The following is a 26,907-nucleotide window of genomic DNA, read 5'->3' as shown; positions in this document are numbered from 1 at the left end:
AACTGCTAATTGGCCTTAACTTGGGTTGCTGTGCAGGTCAACCAATCAAATTTTAAGGTCAGGAGCGAGAACCTGATAGCCTCACACACGACGTAAGCAACATTTACAGGTAATATCAAAATAGTTCTAATACGTAATGATTTTTCTTCTCCAAGCAGGGAATAACACTTTTCACTTTTCTTACGCAAATTCTATGTGACTTTTTGTTGTTGTTGTTTATCTATTTGATAATGTTATGTCGTTTTTATTACAATTCAGATAGTTACTTTACTAAATACTACTGATTAAAAAAAAAAGTTAAATCAGTATATTTTATTTTCTTATTTTCTCAAAACATTGAGGAATTAATGTTTTGACTGGAATTTATTATTGGATTATTTTGGGACGATATTAATAATAACAAAAAAAAAACTCGTTCATTTAATCGAGCATTTTAGTGCTGATAAGGCGCTTTAATGCGACCACAGAGGAGTTCCTACAGCGCAGAGAAAAGCGGACGTTACGTCGCCGATAAGCAGCTCTCCACCTTCCGCAAAGCAAAAGAGTGAAAATCGCTGTTTAGGTTCCCCCCACACAGATGCCGTTGTGCGCTGTTACAGCAGGTCAAGCCAGCTCTTCTCTGACAGGTAACTGCCGCCTGGTTTTTGCTCTGGAAATGAACGCAGCAGTTGTTTAAATGGACGTGTTTACTCCGGAGCTGCACCGGGCCTTGTTTACATCTCAGTCCCCGGAGTAGAGTAGGTGAGAGGCGGAGGGGAATGATAAGGAAGGGTAGCTACTTCTTGATGTGCTTTTTTTTTATTCTTAACTGAGTAAGCATAACTTGTCGTATAAAACTTTTGCAAGCTCCCCCTCGTAGCGCTCATTGGTGTAACTCGTCGTATTTTGGGGGTTTACGCATATCGCTACTTAAACTGCTGAACACAACTACAGCACGCTAGCCTGGAAGCTAACCCTGCTAACGACAGAGGCAGCCACTCTGGGGATTTAACTTCAGCCGTTCATCTGGCTCTCTGGTCGGACTAAAATGCCAGTGTCATCACTTTATTAACCAGTTTTCACACTTTCAGTTCCCGTTCCGAACACACCAGCAGAGTTCAGTTAAACCTGTTATCTAACCTGTACGGTCGCTGTGTTACATTAGCCTAGCGGGATGTGTGTCACCCACTTTGCTGACTATTTTTAACTTGGATCGGACGGAATGTGAACGCTGGTCTAAAGCTAGGCTGGCACCGGGACCCGCTGGCTGGCTTCCCCCGTGTTTTCTTTCCAGATTAATATTTGCAAAGTCACATCTGAAGTCCGTTACCAGTTGACCTCTTTAAGATTTTTTTTAAACTGTGATAAATAATCGTGTATCGAATTTAACCAGGCCACCTGGGCCTTGTGGTGCCTTATAATTCCCATAGTTTTTATTGGGTATGCTTATAAAGAATTCAGTATTAAAGGTGGTAGTCATACTTTTCTACACCTCTGGTGATGTTACAAAACAGCTGCTTATTTTTAAGTATGTCCATTTGCATTTCTTGTTTTTTCTGTTTTGCTTAGTAAATTAAGGGGTGTTACTTGTATTTCTGTTACAAATTTACCTTACTTGAGATGGAAACTTTGATAATAAAATGCATGAAGCTTTTCTTGAAGAGAGTCAGAGAAGTCATGTCAAAAATAATAAAAATATTGCTTAGCATTTGTTGTTTTCCAAATAATTTATTCTTGTCCCTCTTGTGATGTCACCCACCAAAATACACATAGAGCAACATTTTCAGTTTTTGACTTTTGTGTGCTTTAAAAGAAATACATTTTTCATGAAATCTATATTTTATTATTCCGCTGCAAGTTATTGTTGGTGTAAAGTTTGTGCTGAAAAAATACACAACTGAGTAGACTCTTTAAGGATCTCTTTTAGTTTAGTATGATCTAGTCCAGGCTGTTGAAAACCTAGTTAGAGTGCATCAATAGGGTCAAACTTCTCTTGTTGGAAGCAACTAATGTTCTTTGAATTAAGACCATCTAGTCATCTGGAATCCATAAAAACTAATAATTCAAATTTATAAAGCGCTAGTTGTAACTGAGACCTATTCTAGCTGGTTTTATGCATATAATAACTGAGAGATCAGCTGTTTAGAGGAGAAAGAGGTTGATTTAAGGACACTTTGGATTTTAGCGCAATCTGGTATGACTTGTTTGTTTCTATGCAGTTCTTTACTTATTTTATCCACCGCAGCATGTCTTTGGTCTACAGAGGATAGTGTTCATATTTGTGAAACGGCCAAAAACAATTATGGACTGTGTCTAACACTCACAAGTGTTGCTTAGTTTTTTAAATACTTTAGTCACTTGTTGTTTGGTGCCTTTTTTTTTTTAGTTTCCTCCTCAATGGACTTAGGTTTCGACTTTAAATCATGTGGTCATATTTTTGGCTAGCTAAGGAAACCGATAATAAATTTATGCGCATTGCTGTGAAAAAGTATTTGCTGCCTGATCCGTTTCTGTGTTTTTGTCATAGTTAAATATTTCAGATCTAAATTAAATTTCAGTGATGGAAATTTACTCAGGCTATACCTGAGTAAAAATGAAATTCAATTAAATTTATCAGTGGAGAAAGCAATCTGAAACTCTAAATCCTGTATAGAAGAGTAACTTCTAAAGCCAAGCACTTGTGTCACCACTGTTGGTTACAGCCGCCATCAAGCGTTTGCTGCAACTGGTAATGTGTCTTTAATTGGCCTCTTTTTATATCATGATGAAGCTGTGATCGACCACTTCTTTGTTTAATTTAAATAGCAATTAAAATATTTGGGCTAATTACAAACTGCAAGAAGAACCATAGATCACTTTATTAGAACATGACTGCAAAAGGTAGGCTGAAATTTCAAGAAAACTCACACCAAGAACTCCTCTCAGTCTGGAAAGAGTTACAAAGCTGTTTTATGGACTCTCTAAAGGTGGAAGGTTTCTTTAAGGTGTGCATCTGTTATAAAAGCAATGAAGCATTTCTGAAAAGAAGATTTCAGGGTTGAATGTGATTGTAACGTTACCCTCTGGGGCTGCTTCGGAGCTTCGGGACCACAATAACTTGCTGTACTTGACGGATCCATGAATTCAGCTTTCTACCAAAGCATTAAAATGTTCTGAAGGATACCAGCAGCAAATCCAGATGCGAACAGCTCAGAAACAACTGAAGGATTTTGAGTGTCCTTGTCAAAGACTTGTACAACAGTTTGATCTAAAACATCCGAGTCTGACCGAAAGCACTGTCCGACCACATGGAATATTATTTAAACTATATATTTTTTTTACAAATGTACTTTTTTCATGTATATAAAATCGGTTTGCAATTTCAAAAAAAAAAAAAAAAAAAAATCAGTACATTTTTATAAAGATGTTGCATTTTTGGCAGTACAGAAGCTCGTTGACGTCAGTTTTCAGCAGTTCAGCAATTTTTAACTTGAAAGAATATCACAGTGCTCCTGAAATGTGTTTGTACACCATCTGTGTCTTATATAACCTCCAAACTAGTAACAGGATGTTTGAATATGGAATTAAACTTCATGGACCTCATTGACGGGTCACTTTCCCATTATTTTTGTTACTGTTCTTACTCTTCCTTTGTCTCTAACGGTTTTGTTCCTCTTTCTCCAGATTGCGCCTGGAACCCGTTTTCCAAATGAGTGACGGAGAGTGTGACTTCTTCTGCTTCTTCCGCTGCTGCTGAGCGCGCGCCGTTACGCCTCAGTCAGACAGGAGGGGAGGGTTTCTCTCTCTCTTTACACGCTGACTCGAAGTGGAAAAGAGGAGGGGGCGGAGCTTCAGTCAAGCCATTTCGGCTAGAGCTGGCCCTCTGAAATCCGACAGGTAGGCGGCTCGTCTACCTGTCCGGGTGATTGGCACAATTGACTGAATGTCTGTGGACATGAACAGCCAGGCGTCGGACAGCAATGAGGAAGACTTTGGGGTGAACTCTGAGGAAGACCATGAGGACGACGACGACGACGGAGGAGAGGAAGAGGATCCAGGCGATATCGCCGACTATTACGATGGGGTGGCAAGTGACGTTGAGCAGCAGGGGGCGGATTCCTCCGACCCAGAGGAGTACCTGTTTACCTGTCTGACGTACAAGGAGAGCCAGCGAGTGCTGACGGAGGAAGTGAACACAGTGGCTACTGCTCTGAAGGTACGTTTACCCCGAAACCGGACTAAATCGTTGGGAAAACCTTGCTTTCTACACCAGAGAGAGAACATAAAGTAGTTCTACAACATAAAATGTTTTCCAGCATTTCCTCTGTGAGCGGTTATTGATTGTCGTAGTTGAGGTGACAGTGTGAGAGAGCAGACATTTTAAATTAACATTTGAAACAATCTTGTTAGCGGGTTGCTAGGTTTCTAAAACAACAGGTTTTCTAGCTACTTCCTTAAAGAAAAAAGAAAAAAAAAAAGAAACAACCCGTCGATCTTAAATCAGAAACTTCCTAATGGCTGGCGACGTTTCCAAATCCAGAATGTTCCATATCAGAGCCATGTTGAAAGCTCAAAAAGGACAAAACAACAACCTTGCTGCACCCCAGTCCACTCAGCCTTCCTGTTTACTATTTAAAGTGTTGCTCTCTCTCAACAATGTCCTTGAAAATAGTTTAATCTCTGCTCTTCCTTTGAATTCATTTTACGGCGCCTCACTGACTCTAAAATCAAACTAACCAAATCTTCACTCAGTCACAGAGTAACGGCTGCATGTTCAGGTTTGATGATGGAGTTGGCAGTTTGTGTTTAGTTTGTTTCTGCAGCAGTGTTAGAATATTTTCTACATATGATGCAGAATACGTTGAGAAAAGTGTGTTTTGAATTACCATTGTTTTATATTAATATTAAGAATAAATGGTTTACTTGGACATGCGACTGTAATATTATTGTTTATACACTGCAGTAATGAGACCTACTGAGATTAAACCCCAGTTTTTCTAACTCTTCTTTCTCTTCTGTTCTCATAATGTTGCAGCTTCTCTCCCTTAGCGATAGCATCTCAGTCACTAAATCACTACGAACTGTACACGTCGGAGAGAGTTAAATTCCTTCCAGTGGGTTCAAATTTAATTGTGGCAATGCAATGTGTGACTGCATGGCCCCTTGATATATAGTTGTCCTCTAAATGTTGCATCCAAGCAGTCTTCTGTGATTGCAGAGTTGCACGCACTGGTATTGCAGCGACCTTTGCAATTCTGTAAACTGTGCTGCTCTAAGTAGTTTTGCATCAATTAATCAGCATTGATCAAAATCAGGTAGTTCTCAAGACTGTTGATTGACTCAAATCACTGATCAGCAGGCGAGAAAGTGAAAATAATGTTTTGTTTACATTATGCGTTGGAATATTAAATGCATTAACACTGAACTCTTTACTTAGTTCACAAAAACATCAGCAAACGGTATATTCAATGATGCATTTTTGCTTTGAGTTTAGTAGAAGTCATATGAAGGTTAGGACTGATCCTTTATTGCAATGAAAGGCAAGTTATTTTATTCTAAACTTCTGCTCTCATCAAACAAGATGTAGAATATTTTTTCTAATCCAATATATCAATATACCTAGTACCTAGCTTTTATTTTTGTCGTTTTACATAGACTACTTCTGCAAGAAAATCCTCACAATCCTTTTTTTATGAATCAAAATCACATGACTTTAAATTAAAAATAACTTTAAACCATGTATTGTTTTTGTTTTTTTTCCCTTGCAGGTTTCACCATCAGTAGCAAAACTGATCCTGGTGCATTTTCACTGGCAGGTTTCACAAATACTGGACAGGTTTGTCTCTTCTTCTGTGTCACAATTCATAGATTTATTTATTTATTTTTTGATAATAACTGGTTGTTAACTGGCTCATCTTCCTCAGTCACCAGGTTCTCTCAAACCTTTTTGTTAGTTTTTTTTCCATCTTATGTTCCTCTGATTTCTCTAGAGTATCATTTTAATTTACATAGTGGCTCTTCTGACTTTGTTACATTGATTTTATTGGTTATACTGCAGTTAGTGCCAAAGTGCAGCTGTTAAGGACTTTCTAAGATTGTATCTTTATTAATATATAATGCTGATAAATTCCTTCACAATAATTTTGACATTTAAAACTATCACAAAAATGATATTTCACAATATTACACGGAGAGGTTGACTTTATAGTGGTCACACTGCTTTTCAAGCATTTGTTCTAACCTGTGAACAGAGAGCTCTGTTCTGTTTTATTGATGTTTTTCCTTTGTTAAATTTCCCTTTCAACCTTTTTTTTTCTGCCCATCTTTCTGACAGATGTAAGTCCAGCTCTTCTCAGCTTTTGACAGATGCTCTGGTCCAGACCAGCAGCACATGCAGATTAGCCACAGTGAGTACAACTTGTTTCTCTTGTCCAGTGATTGACAGTGGGGTTGGTGGCATTTTATTGCAATATTTTTGGTACTATTGTGATAATGATACAAATTAGGTTTAACTGTATGGCTGTGATTGCATGGCACAGCATTTATAATGCCACAAACACAAATACTATTGAAAAAAATTCCCATTTTAAATGGCTTTGTTCAGGATGCCACAGTGTCATATCACACAAAGTATCTTCATTCAGTCATGTTTTCAAATGTACTGATATTTTTTGATGCTGTTGTGAAGCAAACAGTGGAGAAAATGGTAAAAATGACATTTTTTTTAAATTAATTGAAATTTATCAAGACAAAAATGAATAAGGTTTTTTTTTCTATAAATGATGTAATAAATGCCCATTTTTGGGTCATCATTACACTCCCTTTCTTGTATAGTCAAATGTACAATTTATTGTAACGGTTGAACAATTGGCCGTTACTCATATTTGTCAACTTCAGCTAGATTGACCCTGGCTTGGTTGTAGAAGTAATAGTAATAGTAAAGTAGCTCAGAGATGCCAGGTTATAAAGCCGCAACAAGAAGACTCTAGAGGTTTTCAGAATCTCTAGGTGTTTAATGATCCAATAATTGATATAAAAGAAGAATCTATTTTCGTTGATATGTCCATAAATGTCAGAGGTCCATTGTAGCTGTGAGAGGACGAGAGAGAGCAATGCTTTCAACAGGTAACAGGAAGGCTAAGCGGAGCGGATTAATTTGCCATTCATGAAATAATTACTAAAAAAAATAAAATGTATTAGGCGAGCGCTACTGCGACTGCTGTGCTTACTTATCTTCCCGTGTGTGTTTCAGGCCGCCCAGTCCCTCCAGTGCGGTGTGTGTCTACAGGTTGTACGGAGAGACACCCTGCTGGCTCTGCCCTGTCAGCACTCCTTCTGCAAAGCATGCTGGGAGCAGCACTGCACTGTGCTAGTCAAAGACGGCATGGGAGTGGGTGAGTGCTGTTCTCTGAGCGTGTGTGTGTTTGTGTGTGTGTGTGTGTGTGTGTCTCTCTCTCTCTCTCTCTCTCTCTCTCTCTCTCTCTCTCTCTCTCTCTGCAGTTTTCCCATCTGGTGTTGCAGTAGCCCAGTCATTCTGGTTGTGTTCCCGGGTCAGAGGTTAGGTTATTCAGAGCACGCACAGTTTTAGTTTTAATATCTATCCAGCAGCAGTTTTTATTTATTTATTTATTTATTTATTTGCTGGCTGAAGGCTTTGCAGGTCCTAGATATTTCTCTACAGGTTTCTTCATAAATATGGAGTCAGAATATCTTAAAGATTTTGAGCCTTTAGAGGAGATTTGACAAGGCCCATCTGGATTGAGGTTTACAAGTAAAGCATGCGGTCGCAGCAGGCTCATGAAAATCAGCAAGTGTGTGAGAGAGTGCTTGTGTCAGCAACAAAGCAAATTAGTGTGTAGGCGTGTGTATGGATTGGTTTAAAGTTGCTTTGTGTTTGTGTGAATAATGGGGAGAAACAAAAAGTCATACAGTTTATCAGAGTCACTTTCCTGGAGTTGTGACTCCACTAGTTCTGTTTATGATCCTGTTTGTATGAAAAATGTCCCTGTGCTTCTTTTTAATGACCTCTGATAAATTCAGCCTGTAAAGGTCAGATGACTCTGTGTTGGCTGCAACAAGGACAGATTTAAAATGACCTCCAACCCCAGTCCAGTGTTAACAGTAACAGAAACCAGTTTGTTTTCAAACCAAACACAACAGCAGGGATTTTCCAGATTATTAATCAGTTTTACTTGGTGTTGCTTTTACACGGCATTGTGTCCAATCAGTGCTCTCTACAGTAGCAATTCGCTTTGCTGGCCTATTGTTTTTTATCTTGGAGCTGACTCTGTCTGTTTTACATAGGCAGTAAGCGCCTTGCAACCTTTTCATATTTTTTAGATTTTTGTTTTGCACATAAATATCTGACAACTATATTCTGCATTTTTAATTATTTCTATAATAGTTTATAGGACCACCTTTTCCTCGACATACAGCAGCTTTTTACCTTCAACAAACACTTCTGTCAATTGTTTTTTTATTTTTTTCAAATTGATCTCAAGCTCAGTCTGGTTGGATTGAGACCATTTGTGAGCATCAACTTTTTTTACATTTTGGAATACATCTCTAGTCACCATCCCTTCACGATATTGTCTTGGGAAAACGCAGCGTCTTCAGTCAGAGGCCTCTTCAGATTCGCTGTAATACAGACCGCTACAAGAAATCTTTACTGCCAACAGCCATCACTATCTATAATAACTCTGAAAATTTTGAATTAATGAGTTACAACAACATTTAATTTCCCTTTGGTAACAGTATTTTTGAATTTAATTGAATTTGGTCTGTACTTTGACTAGGCCATTCTAACCCCATGATATGCTTTGATCTGCACCATTCCATTGTAGCTCAGGCTGCAGGTTTGGGATTGCTCCTCGGTTTGAAGGTGAATCTCAGCTCCCAGTCTGAACCTTTTGAAGTTGATGTGAAACACTAAGTGTTTTTCTAAATCTGCATTTATAGCTATAGAAAAGTTTACATTGTTTTTTTTTGGTTTTTTTCTGAAGACAACTGACGCTCTATTTTACCAAGAGTAATGAAGTAAAATGAGCTGATTAGAAATGCGTATCACACAATGCTATTTAGCTCAGTTTGAATTTCTCTACTACTTCACAATTATAGATCACTTTGTGTTGACCAGTCATTTGAAAATGCTAATAAAATACACTGCGTTGGTTCTTGATTCATTGCCTGTTTATTTTTAGTTTAAAAATACCCTAACTTCTTTCTGTAGGAAAGGATTTGTAAAGATTGTCCCTTGTGGATGCTAGTTTAGCCACGTATGCTCATTCTGACCTGATAAATATCTGAGTTACCTGAGGAAAAAACAGCCAGACTGGCGGTATCAATATGTTATTGTTTGAACCTTCAGTTTTCCTGTTAACCGGAAAAAAAATTGCCTGTCCTGTGTCTTATTATTATTATTTTTTTCTTTCCCTAATAGCTTCAAAAAGACTGAGGGTCTGTGGAAAGCGCTGCTCCATGTTTTCTCACCGAGAGCCTCGACATTTCACCAAACACGTTTGTGCTTTCAGGAATCTCATGTATGGCTCAGGACTGTTCCCTGCGGATGCCAGAAGACTTTGTCCTCCCGTTGCTGCCAGGAGAGGAGCTAAAGGACAAATACAAACGCTACCTCTTCAGAGACTATGTTGAGGTGTGTTCGTCGACCGTCTGACGAAGCATCAGCCAAATGCATCAGTTTAGCAACATTTGTGTGAATGTCGAAATTCAGCGGGCTTCAACATTCACACAAATGACGGCATCTCGCGAGAGACGTTTGTGTTGAATCGAGTAGGGTAAAATGTTCACTCACTCCGAAATCACTTTCTATTTTAATGCCTACAACAACTATTGACTGCATTGCTTCCAACAATCAGATGAACATCTAAGGTTATGTTCACTTAGGAGGCAAATATGACCCATATTTGGCTTTTTTTGCCGCAGCCTGAATGGCCCAATTCCAACCTATTCATTAAAAAAAAAAAAAAAAAAAGCGATCTGTGCCACTTCCATATGTGGTACTAATTCAGATACACATCTGTTTGTTTTCAAAGTATCTGCAGTCTGAATGGTCATGTCGCATTTTATCTTCCTACGTTATTCATATGAGACATGCGGCAAAATTCTGCTCCAGAAAAAGCCAGACGTGGTAAAGCCAGACGTGGTAAATCCAGACGTGGTAAAGCCAGACGTAAACACTGGCTGAAAATTACGATTATGAACTTATGAAAGAAGTTTGTGCAACTAAAGTGAAAGATCGCAATTCCACCACTCTTCCCTCTGACTGCACATCCAGACAAACTTCTTTACAGAAGTTGCAGTCGATGTTCTACCAAAGACCATTGTTATTAGTTCTGGTTTTTTGTACGTTTTCCTTCTTATGATTTTGTGACTATACTGTCAACTCCCAATTCTCATAAAACGTTAAACTCTGTCCATAAATGTCTCCATATACTATTTATTCCATTTATTTAAAAAAAAGTGTTGCTGCGATATCAACGTTCTTCTTCTGTGCATGTGAGTCACTTTGGGCTCATAAACCATTCACACATAAGCTTCACTGCACTTTAATTAGTCGTAAGAACAACCACGCAAAAAAAAAAAAAGTAAATCTGGTTTTAGCAAAAAAGATTAAAAATAAAAATCTGACCTGATGTGTAAAGGTAGCCTAAATATTAAAAACATCCTGCTAGAAATGAAATGTTCCCTTCTTAGACCTGGATAAACCGTGAAATCGGTTATATTAAAATATTTTAAAGAGTTTCTCTTGACTCATGTTTTTTTCTTTCAGAGTCACTTCCAGTTGCAGTTGTGTCCAGGAGCAGACTGTCCCATCGTCATCAAGGTGCAGGAGCCCAGGCCGCGCAGAGTGCAGTGCAGCCGCTGCAGTGAAGTCTTCTGGTACGACGCAGACACGCATATATGTCGATTGAAATTTGTGAATCTTTTATTTAAAAAAAATGTAAATCCTGGAATCTAAATTGCTTGTCGACACATTTTCGGCTAAAATGCGACTTTCTTCCAGTTTCAAATGCCGCCAGATGTACCACGCGCCGACAGACTGCGCAACGATTCGGAAATGGCTGACTAAATGCGCAGACGACTCGGAGACGGCCAACTACATCAGCGCACACACTAAAGATGTACGGTCGCCACACACAAAGCTTTGCGACCGCTGCGTACTTTGACGTGCAGCAGATGCTTACTGTGCTCTCGGAGTTTAGAATAATAACTGAGGGCTTAGGTGTTTCTCTGTGATAAAGAGCCGTTCTTTTTTTTTTTTTTCCTTCCAGTGTCCGAAGTGCAATATCTGCATCGAAAAGAACGGAGGGTGCAATCACATGGTGAGTACGGAAAATACTTCTGACTCCAGCCAAACGCTTTAACCTCTGTTGAGTCTGACTAATAGAAGTAGCTGATTTTTGGTTAATTTCTTCCCCTATTTTTATGTCTTTCAGCAATGCTCCAAGTGCAAACACGGTAAGTTTTGCTTCTCAGACTTTCACGTCTTCATCCATCACTCATACCCCCAATCATTTTTGGATGCATCTGGAGTCCATTAAGGGTTATTTTTCTGCTCAAAGATTTCTGCTGGATGTGTCTTGGAGACTGGAAGACTCATGGCAGTGAATACTATGAGTGCAGCCGATACAAAGAAAACCCTGATATAGTCAACCAGAGCCAGCAAGCTCAGGCCAGGGAGGCACTCAAGAAATACCTCTTCTATTTTGAGAGGGTAAGATGTTTTTCTTTTTTTTCTATTTAATCTTTTATTGCTCTGAATGTCGAGCTCAGCTATAAATACAAGGGCTTAAAAGAATTCCAGATTTAAATCTTTCTACTTTATTTTTTTTAATGTATGATTTAGATTTTTTATTTTTTTTTTAGCTCCTCAAGTAGGTTTATGATTTATTTTGTCATTTGTATGGAGAGAGGTGCAGAAAGCGGTGCAGCCTTATTGGATTCAGGATTCAGGAGTATCCAGATTAAAGAGAATCATGTTTAATGTTACGTTTTGCTGATGCTGCTTTGTTCACACCCAGTTCTGGTTCTGCCTCTCCAAAGCCTCTGATGCTTCAGCAACTTACAGTCCTGGAGCACTTTTAGCTTTTTATAGTAACATTTTGACTCTAAGAGAAAGTTCTCCTCAATAAAATAAGGTGGAAGGAAAAGCACACTGGAAAAGCTTTGAGGGCCTGATCTACTGTTTAGTTTTTTTTTTTTTTAATCTTAACTACAGATATATTTCATAAGTGAGATGCCATGTTTTATATTCCCGTTTATTTATGCTGGCTGTTTTTCGTGTAACAAGTGGGAGAACCACAACAAGTCCCTGCAGTTAGAGGCTCAGACGTACCAGAGGATCCAGGAGAAAATCCAGGAGAGAGTAATGAACAATCTGGGAACTTGGATCGACTGGCAGTACCTGCATAATGCTGCAAAGCTACTGGCTAAGGTACGGATGAAACACACGATCTGATTGGATGGTTGGAAAAACAGCAGGCATGCAAGGTTGCTACAAAGACTTTTAGTCTGGACTTTAATTTTAGTGTTTTCTTCGTCTGGATAAATTAAAAATAATCGATGGAAAAACATTTGTATTTGTTTTCTTTCCTTTCCTCCTCTTCATTCTTTCTATCTTTCCTTTCTTTCTGCTTTGTGTCCTTCTTTTCTTCCCTGCTTTACTTTTTTCCTTCCTTCGTCTAACATTTATTAAGCACTTATAAACTGACTCCTTTGTTTGAATTGAACTCGGTTGTTTTGTTCTGCTGCTTTGTATATGAACTCCCACATAGCGATCAGCAGAGAAGAGAGTGTTTCTCAGGTTGCTACACTTTGTTCCTTCGTTTGCTATTCTGTTCCGACTGGAGGCTTTATTTAGGACAAAGTATACACACCATCAAAGCTTATGTCAGTAAATTGAATTGTATTATCTCATTTTTAGCTTTTGTTGAAATGACTAGGATGAGTTTCCCTTTGTTTCCAGTGTCGCTACACGCTGCAGTACACCTACCCTTACGCCTATTACATGGAGTCTGGGCCGCGCAAGAAACTGGTGAGAAACAAACCTCTACACAGTCAGTTTTACAGATTTTCATCGTTCAAATGTTTTGGTTTTTAAATTATGTGAGCTGACCTTTACGTGCACAAAAACACACCGGATTCCACCATGTTTGTGATGAAGCCAAAATGGGAATTCGTACAGAACAAATGAAGATCTAGAAATGATAAAAATTGCATTTTCCCTTTTTTGACTTTACTTTATATCAGCTGCGATTCGACCCTGTTACCATTTTGGCTCAATCTTATCTTACGTGAACTTTGTGTCAGTTAGAGATGGAGCCCTTCTTTTAAGCAGAGATCTGTTTCTGTCCTCCGCAGTTTGAATACCAGCAGGCGCAGCTGGAAGCAGAGATAGAAAACCTGTCATGGAAGGTGGAGCGGGCCGACAGCTACGAGAGAGGAGTGGTGGGAGGAGAGGTGGAGCTCAGCGCCAGCGACAGAGGGGTGAGTTCTCACCGGAGGGGAGCGCATGTTAGAAATCTGTGTGCATGTTGCACCATAACCTCCCTCCATTCATAAAATCCATCAATTCACCCATCATGGCCTAACCTTCTTAATCTGAAAATGTTTGAATTTACCATATTTCTTCCATATTTTCTTATCTAAGAAATAGCAGTTTAATATTTTACCTTAGATTTCTCATGTCGGTGATGAAGTGCTTGTCAAACGTTGGAGTTACTGACAAAACTCACTGATAAATCCACTCTTATTGAGAAATGTATTCTGGATTTGGACACAGACACAGAATCCAGCTCCACCATTGTGTTGTTATTTCTGTAACATGCAGATAAAAAAAACAAACTCGACTTCATAAAGACTTCCAGAACATTGGAAGAAAAATGTAGAGATGTCAGAGAAATGCAGAACTTTGAGTCTGGAACGGTGTGGAGTTTTGTTAGAAGAGATTTTGTAGGAACCCCGTACATTCAGACCCCTTCTCTCTGATGCCTCTAAATAAATTCAAGTGCAAATATTCGCTTTCACAATACACCTTAAGAAGGTGGCATTTCATACAAATGCAGGCCATGTACCATTTTTGCAGTTCTCATGTGTAAAACATGTGAAAAGTTAAGGGTACATAAAAAATTGCAGGACACTCTGGTCATTATAGCATGCTGATGACACATGCATAGCTGTGGATAAGCTCTTACCATCTGGTCTGAGTCTACAGACGTTGTGTCTGATAAGTTGATTAACACAACTTTTTATTGTGTGCTTCTGTTTGTTCTTCTCCTTGTAGACTTATTAAACTCCAAATAATTTTGACCCGGCGGAGTTTTGGGCCATGACCCAAAACTCCGCCGTGGACGGTGTGTGCCGGTGTTGCTCAGCACGTTTTTCTTTATTTTTCAGGATCTGGAGAATCAGATGCACATTGCTGAGCAGAGGCGACGCACGCTGCTGAAGGATTTCCATAAAACCTGAAGCTCCATTCGCGACTGCAAAGCACCAGCATCCTCCCTCCTTTTCTTTGTTCCTCGCCCTCCTACCTTTGCTTCCTTCCCCGATCAGCCGTTGTTGCGGTCACACTTTCACTGCCTCCCTCACTCTGCCTCCCCACACTGACTCATTCGCTTCCTTTGCTCCGCCTTTCCCTCCTCTCACCGCCATGACGCTGCAGGGTCACAGAATGTCACACTAGTTTCACTCCCTTCTTTCTCATTTCATTCCCCATCTCCTTCGATATATTTGACACAACGTCTGCTGTGGTCGCACTCGTTCCAACACGTCCGGTCTGATCTCGTGGGTCACCGTTTGAGGTTTAGTGTCTGAAAACAGAGTAACATTGCTTTGACGTAAGCAACTGCAAGCAGCGTGTTGCCTGCTGGAGATTAGGAATCTTCCTGAGTAGCTTTTCCTGTGATGGTGGGATTATTGTTTGAGAAGAGCAACTGGAGTAGAAGCTTGGGCTATTGAGTAGAGGAGGAATAGGCGGCAGAATGATCTCATTGTTTTCTTTAAGGCAGCAGTGCAACCAGTGGATCTGTATTTTGTGGTTTTTTTAATATAAACCTGATTGATATACAGGCACCTGTTAAGTCTTGCACCTGTGATAGTAATTTGATTTGGACATTTTAAGAACGGATATTGTCTCATGTGCTGCAAAATAAGTCATGGAAATGATTAAAATAATTCCTGAAGATGTATTTTCCTGGTTTACATCAACTCATACAACTGTTGAGTTGTAAAAGAAAGATGCTTCCTACTTTTGTTTTTCTTTTTCTTTTTTTTTGTTCTTTACAAACTGTTCTCAGCACCCTACTTAGTAATATTAAGGTCCAGAAGAATTGAATAAGATGTAGGGATTTGGACGGCAGTTTCTTTGAGTTGTCGCCGCCGATGTTTACCTTCATTAGGTGTTGCACCATGACCTGACCGCAACACGTGAGGTAAAAACCGAGATTTGACCTCCTTCCTTAACGTCCAACATTTAAGTGTAATCTCATTCGCATTCGTCATTCACAAGCGCTACAGCACCTCCCGCCAACATTCAGATGGCGCGCGCACGCCAACGCTCCCATGTGCAAACACTCCACTAAGAAAACATTTGCTGTTAATTTGTTTCCCCCCCTGCCCCCCGTTCTCCCCCCTCCCTCCCGCCGCTCTGTCTCATGCTCTCTCTTCTTATTTTGTCATCCCAACGTTTTTATTTTGCCGTTTTCTGTTTTCCTTTGGCTCATCTTGCTCACCTCTCTGAAAAAATGGCTGTTGATAGTTAGATCATTTAAAAAAAAAGGGTAAAAAAAAAAAAGAAAAAAATACACAAAAAAAATTTGCTGTAATTTTCAACGGTTGTACATTAATACAGAAATAGAGTTACTGAGAGTTTTTAAAACCGGACTACGTCTCTTGTGTGTTCATTGCACATGCAAACACTGAACAAGCATGCAGCACACAAATTACACACGTTTCAGAAAAACAATCTTAGGTTTGAGAAAATTATTATTATTTTTTTGCAAGATCTATTTTTATTATTATTTTTTTACTTATAGTAAAAAAAAGTCCACTTCTAATGTTACCATGCTGGCCCCTCTTCACCAGGATCAGAGTCTTCCACAGAGTTTTCTAGTTGAATCCTACTGTGTGCCAAGAAGTATTTAAAGTGTTGCCACTGTTTGGCTGTGTGTGTGTGACTCAGATGTTCACAGATGAATGTGTGAATTATTACTCCCTCAAGTGGTTACGTCAAAAAAACACCTCTGTTCTATACCTGCTCCATGTCCACCAAGGGCTATCAGATTGGCCCTTGGTGGAGCCCTTGGCCCATTTTGTTGGTGGTGAGAAATGTTTTGCGCATCAGAAGGAAAAAAAAAAACTGTTTTGGTAAATGACTTAAACTCAGACAAAGGCTTGTTTTTACTTCTGCTTTTCTCTTTGTTTAGAATGTTTTATTCCATGAAAAGTTAACTTGCTATCAGATTGGCCTTTTTGTTCACTGCCCCATGTATTAAAATGATCCAATGCACAGTGGTGCAGTTGATGGCTCTGTTGCCTTACAGTCCAAAAATGTGCTTGGTTTATCTACTGTCCTGAATTTAACTCTGTTGAACCCATTTGAATCTATGCAAAATTGTTCATTGACATGGTAAGACGAACTAAACTTATTGTGTTCGGCCCTCTGTTGCGGTACAGTCATGTTCTCTGAGAACAACTAAAACACCACGTAAACCTGTTTTTCAACCTCAAATGAAGCAACAGAGCCCCCTACAGTCATTAAGCGGGACGTAGCCCCTCAAGGGGTGGTGCAAAAAGGTTAATTCCGAAATAATAATAAAAAAAATTAAAAAGCCAAAAAAAATTTAACATTTATGTCCAAAAGTCATAAATGGTTGTAATGATAAAAATATTTTTGGTAATTCTTAAGAAAAAAAAAAAAGCCGAGGAGCGAATTACCCGGATGTGAACGTCAGTGTCGGAAACTGTCAGAAGCAGGCTGCACGTGTGGACTGAACATGAGCAGCAGGCCAGCAGAGAGGCCTGATGAAGGACGAGATCATTCTACACACTACACGTTTTTGCCTGGTTTTAACCGTTAAGCAGGACATTTAACCGCTGCTGGAGGAAGGTTCGGCCGTTAGCTTAACGGACGGAGCTCAACTCACGGCAAGAGGGAGGAAAGTTTTGGCTCCGTGTCGTTTCGAGCCGGTGTGTCCCTGCGGTTTCAGATTCTGCGCCCCCTCAATACCTGGGGTTTCTTAGTTTGGTTTTGTTTAGAGAGTTGGACCATGGCGGACTACCTGATCAGCGGGGAGACCAGTTACGTACCGGAGGACGGGCTGACGGGACAGCAGCTGTTCAACTGTGGAGATGGACTCACATACAAGTAAACACTAGATAAACACCAATAACTTGGGTTTAAATTTGACGTTGCTCGTATTTGAAACATGGGGATTTTTAACAAAACGTCATAGTTTAATGTTAAAGCAGGATTACTTGGTTAAAAATGCTTTATGCCTCCTGTGTTACAGGAGAATTCACTGTTGTTTGGTCTTGTATGAATGTCACCCCTTGTAAATTATTATTAGAAAGACCTTTAAAAGATGTCCGGGTGATCCTAAAAACGTTTTGAAATGCGATTATTTTCGTGTTTTTACAACTAGAACGAATATTTAATCTCATTATTGCTCTGTTACTGTAGCAGTTTGTTGTTGCTCAGACCACCCTGTGATGTAAAGATCCCCTGGGTGCAGAGCCATATTGCCCATGTGAAAAACCACCAGTGCTTGGCTTACCGGCTGACACTCGCTCTGTTTTCAGCTTTATTTCTTGTTTAACTGGTCCTCTTCTGAAATACTCTGAGGTGCTCAAGCATGAAATTCATGCCATAGCTTGAACCTGCTCAGTGAAGTTTGTGTTATGTTTGCCAGTCATAAAGATTGGCATAGTCTTTGAACTGAAGGTTTCTTAATGGTCTGGAAATTGTAAAGCTCTGTGGAAGTGTGACTATATACACACATGCACTTATAACACTACTATCTCTAAATTTTATTCTTTATCCCATTATCCCTCAATCTTGCCAGTCTAACTATCCTTTCTTGTCATCCATTCTTCCAGCCGTCCGATTTAGATTCATATTTGAAGCCTGATCATTGAAGAAAAAAAAACCACACACACACACCAACAAAGGCATAAATTCAGAATAAACTAATGTAAATCTGAAAATGTAGTGATTTTGATGTGAAAAATGTATTGGAGCTCTGTGAACTTGGAACACCACAAACAGATCAAACTATTTAGTTTTAATTCTATTCAATTTGTATCTCCTATTTGTGTAAAGAGGCTGGGTATGTTCAAGCAGCCAGTGTTGGCTGTAAGTTTGGACGTTTTTAACTAACCGAGGCGTGTAAATGATTTAAAGTTTCTAAATCAGTTATCTCCAGTTTATGAGGATGAGTTTATGAAGCTTCTAGGATGGATCAATGTGTAACCAGCTATTCTCTCTCTCTCCTTCAGTGACTTCCTGATTTTACCTGGCTACATCGACTTTACGGCTGAACAAGTGGTGAGTGAATATGGACAAACATGCTGCAGCCTCTCCCATTACGCTCCGACTGGAAATGATCGGATTGCACAAAGTCTGTATAATTTCAGATTAATTCTTGTTGGTTTTCCCCAAGTGTGACATTAAAAGAATGAACATGCGTGTGAGCCTTGAACTGAAGTGGCTAAGTTTAGCCCTGTTATCTGACACAGATTTGCAGGCTAAGCTGAAGTATTTCGATGTGCGTCTCTCGTTCAGGACCTGACATCAGCGCTCACCAAACGGATCACCATGAAGACGCCGTTCGTCTCGTCCCCGATGGACACAGTAACGGAGGCCAACATGGCCATCGCCATGGCGGTGAGCGATCTCGCAGAGACGCAGGGCTTTCTTTAGGACGCATTGACGCCCACTCACTCACTCGTATGTTATTTTTGTCTCAGTTAACGGGGGGCATCGGCTTCATCCACCACAACTGTACTCCAGAGTTCCAGGCGAATGAAGTTCGCAAAGTCAAGGTACTGATTGAAAGCGTCACCGTCTCTCTTTCTTCTTCTGCCGTTTCGGTGACACTTCTTCTTACGATGTAACGACTTCGTTTGATCTAAGATGTTTTCTTTGTTTTTATTCATCCATCCCCATTTTCATCATCTCACCGTCTTGATTTTGCATGTTTGTCCCACTTCCTGGGGAGGCAGTAATGTTGTCTGTTGATCCTTTTAGAGCAATTTTATTTTATTTTTTTCCCTCCGTGTTACTCGTCTCCCGGCTGTAGAACGTAGTCAGTGATTGCTTTATGTTCCCTGTGTTGCTCTCTCCGCTGCCCCCCTCCGATCCTTCCACATCTCAATTCCCGGTCTTCCCTCGCTTCCTCCCTCCCTCCAGCGGTACGAGCAGGGCTTCATCACAGACCCAGTGGTGATGAGCCCCCAGGAGCGAGTGCGGGACGTCTTCCAAGCCAAGGCGCGCCACGGCTTCTGTGGCATCCCCATTACAGACAACGGCAAGATGGGCGGCAAGCTGGTGGGGATCATCTCGTCCAGAGATATCGATTTCCTGAAAGAGGAGGACCACAACCTGCCACTAAGCGAGGTGAGGAATATTCATAAACTTAAAACATTTGCCAGGTTTCAACAAAGTTAAGTAGCTTTTGAAGTTTTAACCAAGTGCTCAAGATTAAATGTTTTTTTGGTTTTTTTTTACCTTCTGTTGGGCTCAGTAGCTATTTTAGGCAGTTTTGGGTTTAATCATTTGTTGCTGTGTCTTGTTTGCTACAGCGCCTTGCTAAAGTATTCAGAGTCCTTTTGTCTCCTTACAAAAACTTTATTTGAAATGGATGTGATTAGGATTATAGCTAATGATTATTTTAGTGATCAGTTAATCTATAGATTACTCTGATGATTCATATTTAAATTGAGAAAAAATATGGCACATTCTACAGATTTCTTTTTTCATTTAACCACTTCATTCTGTATGGGATTACATGAGAAAAACATTAAAATATGCAAATAGACAAATAATTTAGCTCCTTTTTTTAAACAGAAAAAAAAAATTAACATTTTATTGCCTAAAATGCAGCAACGTAGAATTCCTTTATCACAGTTGAGAAGTGGGAGGGAAATAATGCAGATTTCTAAAAGTGACAAGTGCAGCTTCCATTTGTAAGAAATAGAAAAAGTTTGGCTCTGCTCCATCAGATCAGTGTCTCAGAATCTATTGACGATTAGTGTCTCATTACACAAGCCGTTTTTTTTTTCCGTTTTTTTTTTTAAATGAAAAAAAAAAAAAAAAAAGAAATTCATTGAAATAAGATTTGTCGTTTTTCATATTCAATCAAAATCTTTGGCCAGATTTATAAATTCTACAGATGAGTTCTACAACCAGCCATCTGAATATAAATGTAGGACACATTGTTTCTGATTTGTCTCTCTGATTTGCTTTATGTATTTAATATCACAAAAAATACTTTGGGTTTGTGCAGTAAAATATTATTATGAGCTGAATGAGTAATAACGAGTGTGCTGTTCTTACCAATATGGCAGGTGATGACTAAGGAGGAGGATTTAGTAGTTGCTCCAGCTGGAGTGACGTTGAAAGAAGCCAATGAAATCCTCCAGAGGAGCAAGAAAGGTGGAGGAAAAAAAAACAAAAAACATTTTGCTTCTTTTAAATGCAGCCAAAGTGAAACTCGGTGTGTTCACCTGGTTCCTGCTGCAGGTAAACTTCCCATCGTGAATTCGGAGGGCTCCCTGGTGGCCATCATCGCGCGTACAGACTTGAAGAAGAACCGGGACTTCCCTCTGGCCTCCAAAGACTCCCGGAAGCAGCTGCTGTGTGGCGCCGCCATCGGAACCCACAATGACGACAAGTACAGACTGGACCTGCTGGTGCAGAGCGGCGTGGACGTGGTCGTGCTGGTGAGCACTTCTGCCTCTGCTGGTCGTCTGCTGGGGCGAGGAGGAAGACCGTGTTTAGAGGCTCCAGAGATTATACCTTTATTCCTTCTGTCCTCTTTCTTCCATGTTTTCTACTTTGCTTTCATTTGTCCTTAACTTGCACCTTTCCTTCTTTCTTCTGTCCCTCTCTAGTTTTTCATACTTCAGCTTATTCATTGCGTCAATCCTTGTACCTCCTTCCTCTGTTATGTCTTTCCTTTTCTTCTTCCTTCTTTGTCATCCGTTCCCTTCTTCCTCTTTTTTTATCCTCCCACAGGACTCGTCTCAGGGCAACTCCATCTTCCAGATCAACATGATCAAATACATTAAAGAAAAGTACCCCAACTTACAAGTCATTGGAGGCAATGGTAACCACACAGATTAATTTCTACTTCTGAAATGTTAAAGTGTGCTTGACTAACTCTACTGATCTCTGCTTCCCAAGTGAAAGTTTGGAAATATTGTTCTGGAGGCCATTTATTCTCTAAAAGCAAAAAATGTGATAGAAGAAGCATATATCGTATTTTTCTTTGACAGGGAACATATAAAAAAAATGTAAAATTTCAGTGAAAAATCTTTTAAATTCTCGAGTTCTGAGGTTCTGGCTGAGTTCTAACTGGTCCTCTGTCGCCCCCTGTCTGTGGCAGTGGTGACTGCAGCTCAGGCCAAGAACCTCATTGATGCAGGCGTGGATGCCCTGAGAGTGGGGATGGGCAGCGGCTCCATCTGCATCACACAGGAAGGTGAGGAACACACAGAAACGTGGCCAAACTCAGGAAACGCACAGCTCCGCTCATTCAACTCTCATCTTTCTGTTTGATCCTGATGTTTCAGTTCAGTTTGTTTGGGTAAAAAATAGTGTTAGAATCTGCAAGTTTGTAACAAGAACAATAATGCTACATCCCAGATTGATGTGAAATACCTTTTTGTTGTTGTTGTTTTTTACATCTTTTAAATTTTCTGAGCTGTGGTTCTTGTTTGTAATACTGGTGATAGATGGACGAAAACAAGTTGCATCCATTTGGACATCAGTTTGGATTTTGAAAGTGCCTTATTTGCAGTGAATGTACAGTTAATACAAAGTAAGCACTCAAATTGTGGTAGTTGATAATATTATATGATAAAGGCAGCTAAAAACGTCAATCTTAATATTTTTGTATGTTTCTAAACATGAGCTGTAAAATACTTCCTCAAACCAGGTGTGACACAAAATAAACTGATTGGTCAGGACAGGTTCAAGGCTCCTCTACAGTCACAGCTTTTATTTAAAATTTCAAGCCTGATTTAAGCCTTTCTGGTAGCGGCTTTGCATCTGTGGGTGCATCTGTAGTTTTTGGGGTTTGTTTGCTCCTGCGTCCATTGATCTATTAACCATCCAGGGTGACTTGTGGTCTTCCTCCACCAACTTTTCTGACCTTTTGCTCTCTAGTTATGCAGCAGGATACCAAAAGTTGAAAGTATGTTGACGACAGCTGAAACTAAAGCTTCATCCTTTGATTCCTGAGTATTTGGCAGGAATACTCAGGAATAAACAGGAAGATGAATGTAAATAAAGACTTTTTTCCTAAAGTTTTGAGCTGCAGTTTGATCACTTTCATGAATGCATATAAGGAGAGCAAAGATGTTCCTCTTAACAATGATTTCCTGGACTTTTTCAATCAAATATTTTATGGTGAGTAAATGAAAGGAGGAGCCCTTTCCTTTTTAGCTTTTTTTGCTAATGCCTTTCATGCATACTGGAGGAAGTTCCAATGAGTGGAAATTGTGTCATCCTGACATTACGCACCATAAAATCAGGTTAGAACGTGAATAACTTTACTACTGAATGTCCTTGTTCCTGTTTCTTAACTCTGATTGGTCGGTTTCAGAAACCTATCAGCCGACCGTATTCAGCTTTATGCTGGCAGATGAGTAATACAGAGTTTTGGACATGGTTAGATATTTTTGTGCTGATGTGGCAGCTTTAACTTCCTCATTTTCACATGTAGCAAACGCGAAAAAGCACATTATCAGCTTGTGTTTTCATTCTTGTATTCTTTTATCACTTCCTGCATTTAGAACACGACATGCACTTTATTTCTTTTAAATCAAATGAGCTTACGTGAATTCTGTATGTTTTACTTTGGTAGATCTGTAAAAGCAGAAAAGAACAAAAACCAGACTTTAAACAGATCATGTGAAGAGCACAGCTCTAAAGCCCAGTCACCAGACTAGAGTTAAACTTTTAGTCTTCCTTGGCTGTCCACGGTAACTCCTTTGTCTCCGTTTTCTCAGTGCTGGCGTGCGGCAGACCCCAGGCCACAGCTGTTTATAAAGTTTCCGAGTACGCCAGACGTTTCTGTGTGCCCGTCATCGCTGACGGTGGCATCCAGACTGTTGGGCACATCGCCAAAGCCCTGGCTCTGGGAGCATCAACAGGTGAGAATGACGGTGGAAATGCGCTTGGAAATAAAAGTTTTACGCACGACGCAACATACGTCAATTTAAGTGTGCGTGTGTACCTGTAGCAATAGACGGAAATGTGAAAATCTGCTGTTAGGTGTGCACCTTTATGTTTCGAGATTTTTTTAGAAGTGAGTTGAATCCTTTTTATTTGGTTCATAGAGTTATATAGTTTTCAGATGGTGAACCACGGTCACGCAACACACTATTGTATCTTGAGTGACCATGTTGTATATTCTAAATAGATTTGCACCAGAAACTGCTTCGTGTGAAACATTTTTGTGTGTGTGTGTGTGTGTGTGTGTGCGCAGTGATGATGGGTTCTCTGCTGGCTGCCACCAGCGAAGCTCCTGGTGAATATTTCTTTTCCGACGGGATCCGGTTGAAGAAATACCGCGGCATGGGCTCCCTGGACGCCATGGACAAAAACCTCGGCTCCCAGAACAGATACTTCAGGTACATAATCCACACAACGTCCTGCTGCCACATTATTCTGCTTTTTTTTTTTACTCCCCCAGCTTTCGTCACATCTTCCTCATTTCATTCTCAGTGGTATCTAGACAGCGTCTTGTGGCACAGACTGATGAGCCTGCTAGAAAAGAGTGGCAGATATTTCAGGAAATGTCTAAATGCAGTGATTTTTTTTTTTCCCCACAGGAACTTCATAAAAACCAAAGTCCAGCAAGGAGGAGTTGTGCACTTGATCTTAATACAGTCATGACTACATGAAAGCACATCCTCTTTCAATTAGGAGGCTTTACAGACAAGAAAAAAAAACTGTTCTAGAGTCTAAAAAGACAAAACCAAAACAGAAAAGATGTGCATGAAAAGTTTAACTCCACCTTTCCAAGCAATCTGTGGTGCTTGGCAGAATGATTGTTGGTATCCCCAACAATCATTCTGCAGTCCCACTGCAACAAATTTCTGAAGGCCATATAGAAAAATAAATTCACAGTCAAGAGAGGTAGTTGAAGAGTGAAAACATTGGACTGCAGCCAGTTTTCTGACAATGTGAAGCAGTGCTATGCTCAGGGAATTTGCAAAAAGACTAAATAAATGTGGAATTAAAGACCAACAAAGAGATTTTTGGATATAATACATATCAGAAGACTTTCTGTACCAGCTGTATGCATGGCGGTGGAGTGTTGATGATTTGGGTTTGTGTTGTATCCAAAGGACCTAAACCTCTTGCTGTCATTGAATCAACCATGAACACAACCAAAACACAAATATGACACCATTTGTCCAACGGAACGCAAAGGCCTAGTTAAAGTCCAAACTTCAACCTGATTGTAAATGCCGGTGCGGCAGCGTAAAGCTGAGTAGGAAGAAATGAAAGCAAAACTCCTCTTGACACAACTCTTTGTTGTTGCTGTTAAATGTGGTTCATAATTTATTGGCTCAAATATGTTTTGTGTTGTAAACATGATATGGTGACATGAGCTACTGGAGGTCAGGTCACTGTTATTGTTCTCATCATGTAAAGCCCTTTAAGTTAGTTCGGTATATCCTGACTGATCTGACATCAGATTTAAGAAATGAATGAAGATTACTGACATTTACCCAAGTTAAGCAGGTCTGACCCCCTACTAGACTGACCTAACCAGCTCTCCACTTTTCCATCTCTTCCTTCACAGCGAGAGCGACAACATTAAAGTTGCTCAAGGCGTTTCTGGAGCCGTGCAGGACAAAGGCTCCATCCACAAGTTTGTCCCCTACCTACTGGCCGGCACTCAGCACTCCTGTCAAGACATCGGCGCCAAAAGCCTCACCCAGCTCAGGTAAGGCTGCGCCGACGCCATCAAAGTGTCGCTCATCTGTACCCCTCATATCACCCGGGTCAAAGAGGTGCAGACGAGCTTGGAGACGGTTTGTTTAGCCGTTATCGTCCCATCAACATCTGGTGGCGTAACGGTTCGGTTTTTATTACCTTCTAGAGCCCTGATGTACTCTGGAGAGCTGAAATTTGAAAAGAGAACATCATCAGCTCAGATAGAGGGCGGAGTCCACAGTCTGCACAGGTATATAAAACACACACAAACTGGTACTTTCCACTCTGCTTTTACTCGGTTTCACATTCCATTGTCCTAATGATCTGCTAGTTTCGTGTCTTCACCACAATCACACAAGCCTTCTGTTCGACTTCCTCTTGGTGCCTCAGTTTGGACGCTGAACGAGCCGTGTGATCTCTCCCTCTGACTTTCCCACAGTTACGAAAAACGTCTGTTTTGAGGGGAGCGGAGCGTTCAGCTGGAGATTCAGTCCAGCGGATGTCACTACAACCGCTTCCAAGACCTGCGTCGAATCCTGCAGCCAACTTCAGATTACACTAAATCACTGCTCTTCCAGAGATCCATTAGTCTTCCTTTCAGTGTCATCTATGCATTGTGTGTGTGTGTGTGTGTGTGTGTGTGTGTGTGTGTGTGTGTGTGTGTGTGTGTGTGTGTGTGTGTGTGTGTGTGTGTGTGTGTGTGTGTGTGTGTGTGTAAAATGGAGAATGTTGAGAAATTAGCTGTTATTAATAGGTGCATGTATGAGTTGAATGAGGAGGAAAGTTCACTCCTATTGTGATGAGATTATCTCCATGTTTGTCCATTTTAAAGCAAAAAACCCCCAAACGATTAAAGGCCTCATTGTTTTTCACACTTGTCTGTTTTTGTTGTCTAGAAGATTAAAGTCAAAATTCAGAAAGAACTTTTATTCCTCAACTAGTAGAAACTTATATGCAAGTCAGTCTGCATATAATTAAACAAGCTTAAGAAGTTTGCGTCTAAGAATATACCTCACCTACCTTTGACGTATTTAACCTTTCATGCATGAATTATGATCATTTGTCAGGATTTTTTTCCAATTTGTTTTTGATTTTCTTAAGGCATATAAAAAGGTAGGAAAATTTGTAAATTTTTATTTAGATCAATTGTAATTTTCTCCAAATACAAAGTTATTTGAAAAATACATCATTAGTATTGTTCTTTAGGGATTATCTGACATCAAATTTTTATTTTTTTTACCTGCAAGAGTTGTCTACAGTGGAAGGAGGGACCGAGTCGGTTGGCATGCTTTATTTTTTCTGTCAGCCATATTGGATTTAGTCTATTTTATGATGCATTGGTGTCCACTTCAGTGGTCTGTGTGCTTTTATAACATAAAAATCCACAAGAAGCACAAGAAAATGGCTTTTAGATAGTTGTCCACTGTAGTGACCACTATGCATGAAAGGGTTAAGAGTGAAGAGGCAGTTTATCAGCAGGTTAGGGTTACCAGGGTCTCATTACCTGGAGGGGGGGCTCGTATCCCATGAGGACTTGCTACAGCTTGTAGTGAGAAACCGAGTCTGCAAGGGACAAAAGGATTCAGCAGAGGGCATGTGGTGAACTGCTGGCCTCAACTTTGCTTGTAATGAAAGTGAGGATATATTTTAATCTAAGAAGGGAAGAAACAACTTAGTATCACCTAAACCAGAACTCTGCAACCTTTACAGTCCAAAGAGCCATTTTTATCCTCAATGCAGCCAAAAATCCTCATTTA

The 26,907-nt window shown here is 40.0% G+C and overlaps 2 protein-coding genes across 3 annotated transcripts; both read left to right on the top strand.

Annotated features, from left to right (window-relative positions):
- Window positions 1–465: 465 nt before the first annotated feature.
- arih2 (ariadne homolog 2 (Drosophila)) lies at window positions 466–15,861 on the top strand. The gene is made up of 15 exons (XM_015012815.2): window positions 466–626; window positions 3,643–4,174; window positions 5,727–5,794; window positions 6,293–6,365; window positions 7,211–7,352; window positions 9,489–9,610; window positions 10,748–10,857; window positions 10,982–11,099; window positions 11,250–11,300; window positions 11,415–11,436; window positions 11,541–11,692; window positions 12,269–12,412; window positions 12,944–13,012; window positions 13,339–13,464; window positions 14,374–15,861. The coding sequence occupies exons 2-15, from the start codon at window positions 3,902–3,904 to the stop codon at window positions 14,443–14,445; spliced, it is 1,542 nt and encodes a 513-aa protein (XP_014868301.1). The 5' UTR covers window positions 466–626; window positions 3,643–3,901; the 3' UTR covers window positions 14,446–15,861.
- Window positions 15,862–16,001: 140 nt separating this feature from the next.
- On the top strand, window positions 16,002–26,022 carry impdh2 (IMP (inosine 5'-monophosphate) dehydrogenase 2). 2 transcript variants are annotated; one of them, XM_088007034.1, is made up of 14 exons: window positions 16,002–17,166; window positions 17,236–17,344; window positions 18,475–18,523; window positions 18,761–18,862; window positions 18,946–19,020; window positions 19,388–19,594; window positions 20,545–20,919; window positions 21,215–21,305; window positions 21,585–21,680; window positions 23,212–23,355; window positions 23,691–23,835; window positions 25,017–25,160; window positions 25,317–25,400; window positions 25,590–26,022. In XM_088007034.1, exons 2-14 carry the CDS (start codon window positions 17,247–17,249, stop codon window positions 25,609–25,611), a joined length of 1,632 nt encoding a protein of 543 aa, XP_087863160.1. In that variant the 5' UTR covers window positions 16,002–17,166; window positions 17,236–17,246; the 3' UTR covers window positions 25,612–26,022. The 2 variants fall into 2 exon arrangements, with proteins under 2 accessions (XP_087863160.1, XP_014868299.2); XM_015012813.2 differs by having other exon boundaries at window positions 16,002–17,344; window positions 20,545–20,632; window positions 20,720–20,919.
- The last annotated feature ends 885 nt before the right edge of the window (window positions 26,023–26,907 follow it).

This window comes from Poecilia mexicana, unplaced genomic scaffold, assembly GCF_051168715.1.
Source record: "Poecilia mexicana isolate PSO_F unplaced genomic scaffold, ASM5116871v1 scaffold_7, whole genome shotgun sequence".
NCBI classification, from domain to species: domain Eukaryota; kingdom Metazoa; phylum Chordata; class Actinopteri; order Cyprinodontiformes; family Poeciliidae; genus Poecilia; species Poecilia mexicana.
This window is presented reverse-complemented; position numbering and strand designations above follow the sequence as displayed.

Excerpts from the sequence above, each read along its gene's own strand:
- arih2 (XM_015012815.2), top strand. The coding sequence starts at position 3,902 with ATGTCTGTGGACATGAACAGCCAGGCGTCGGACAGCAATGAGGAAGAC. Across the intron at positions 6,366-7,210 it reads GCACATGCAGATTAGCCACA|GCCGCCCAGTCCCTCCAGTG; the intron begins GTGAGTACAACT and ends TGTGTGTTTCAG. Across the intron at positions 13,013-13,338 it reads CTGGGCCGCGCAAGAAACTG|TTTGAATACCAGCAGGCGCA; the intron begins GTGAGAAACAAA and ends TGTCCTCCGCAG.
- impdh2 (XM_088007034.1), top strand. The coding sequence starts at position 17,247 with ATGGCGGACTACCTGATCAGCGGGGAGACCAGTTACGTACCGGAGGAC. Across the intron at positions 18,524-18,760 it reads ACTTTACGGCTGAACAAGTG|GACCTGACATCAGCGCTCAC; the intron begins GTGAGTGAATAT and ends TCTCTCGTTCAG. Across the intron at positions 25,161-25,316 it reads AAAAGCCTCACCCAGCTCAG|AGCCCTGATGTACTCTGGAG; the intron begins GTAAGGCTGCGC and ends ATTACCTTCTAG.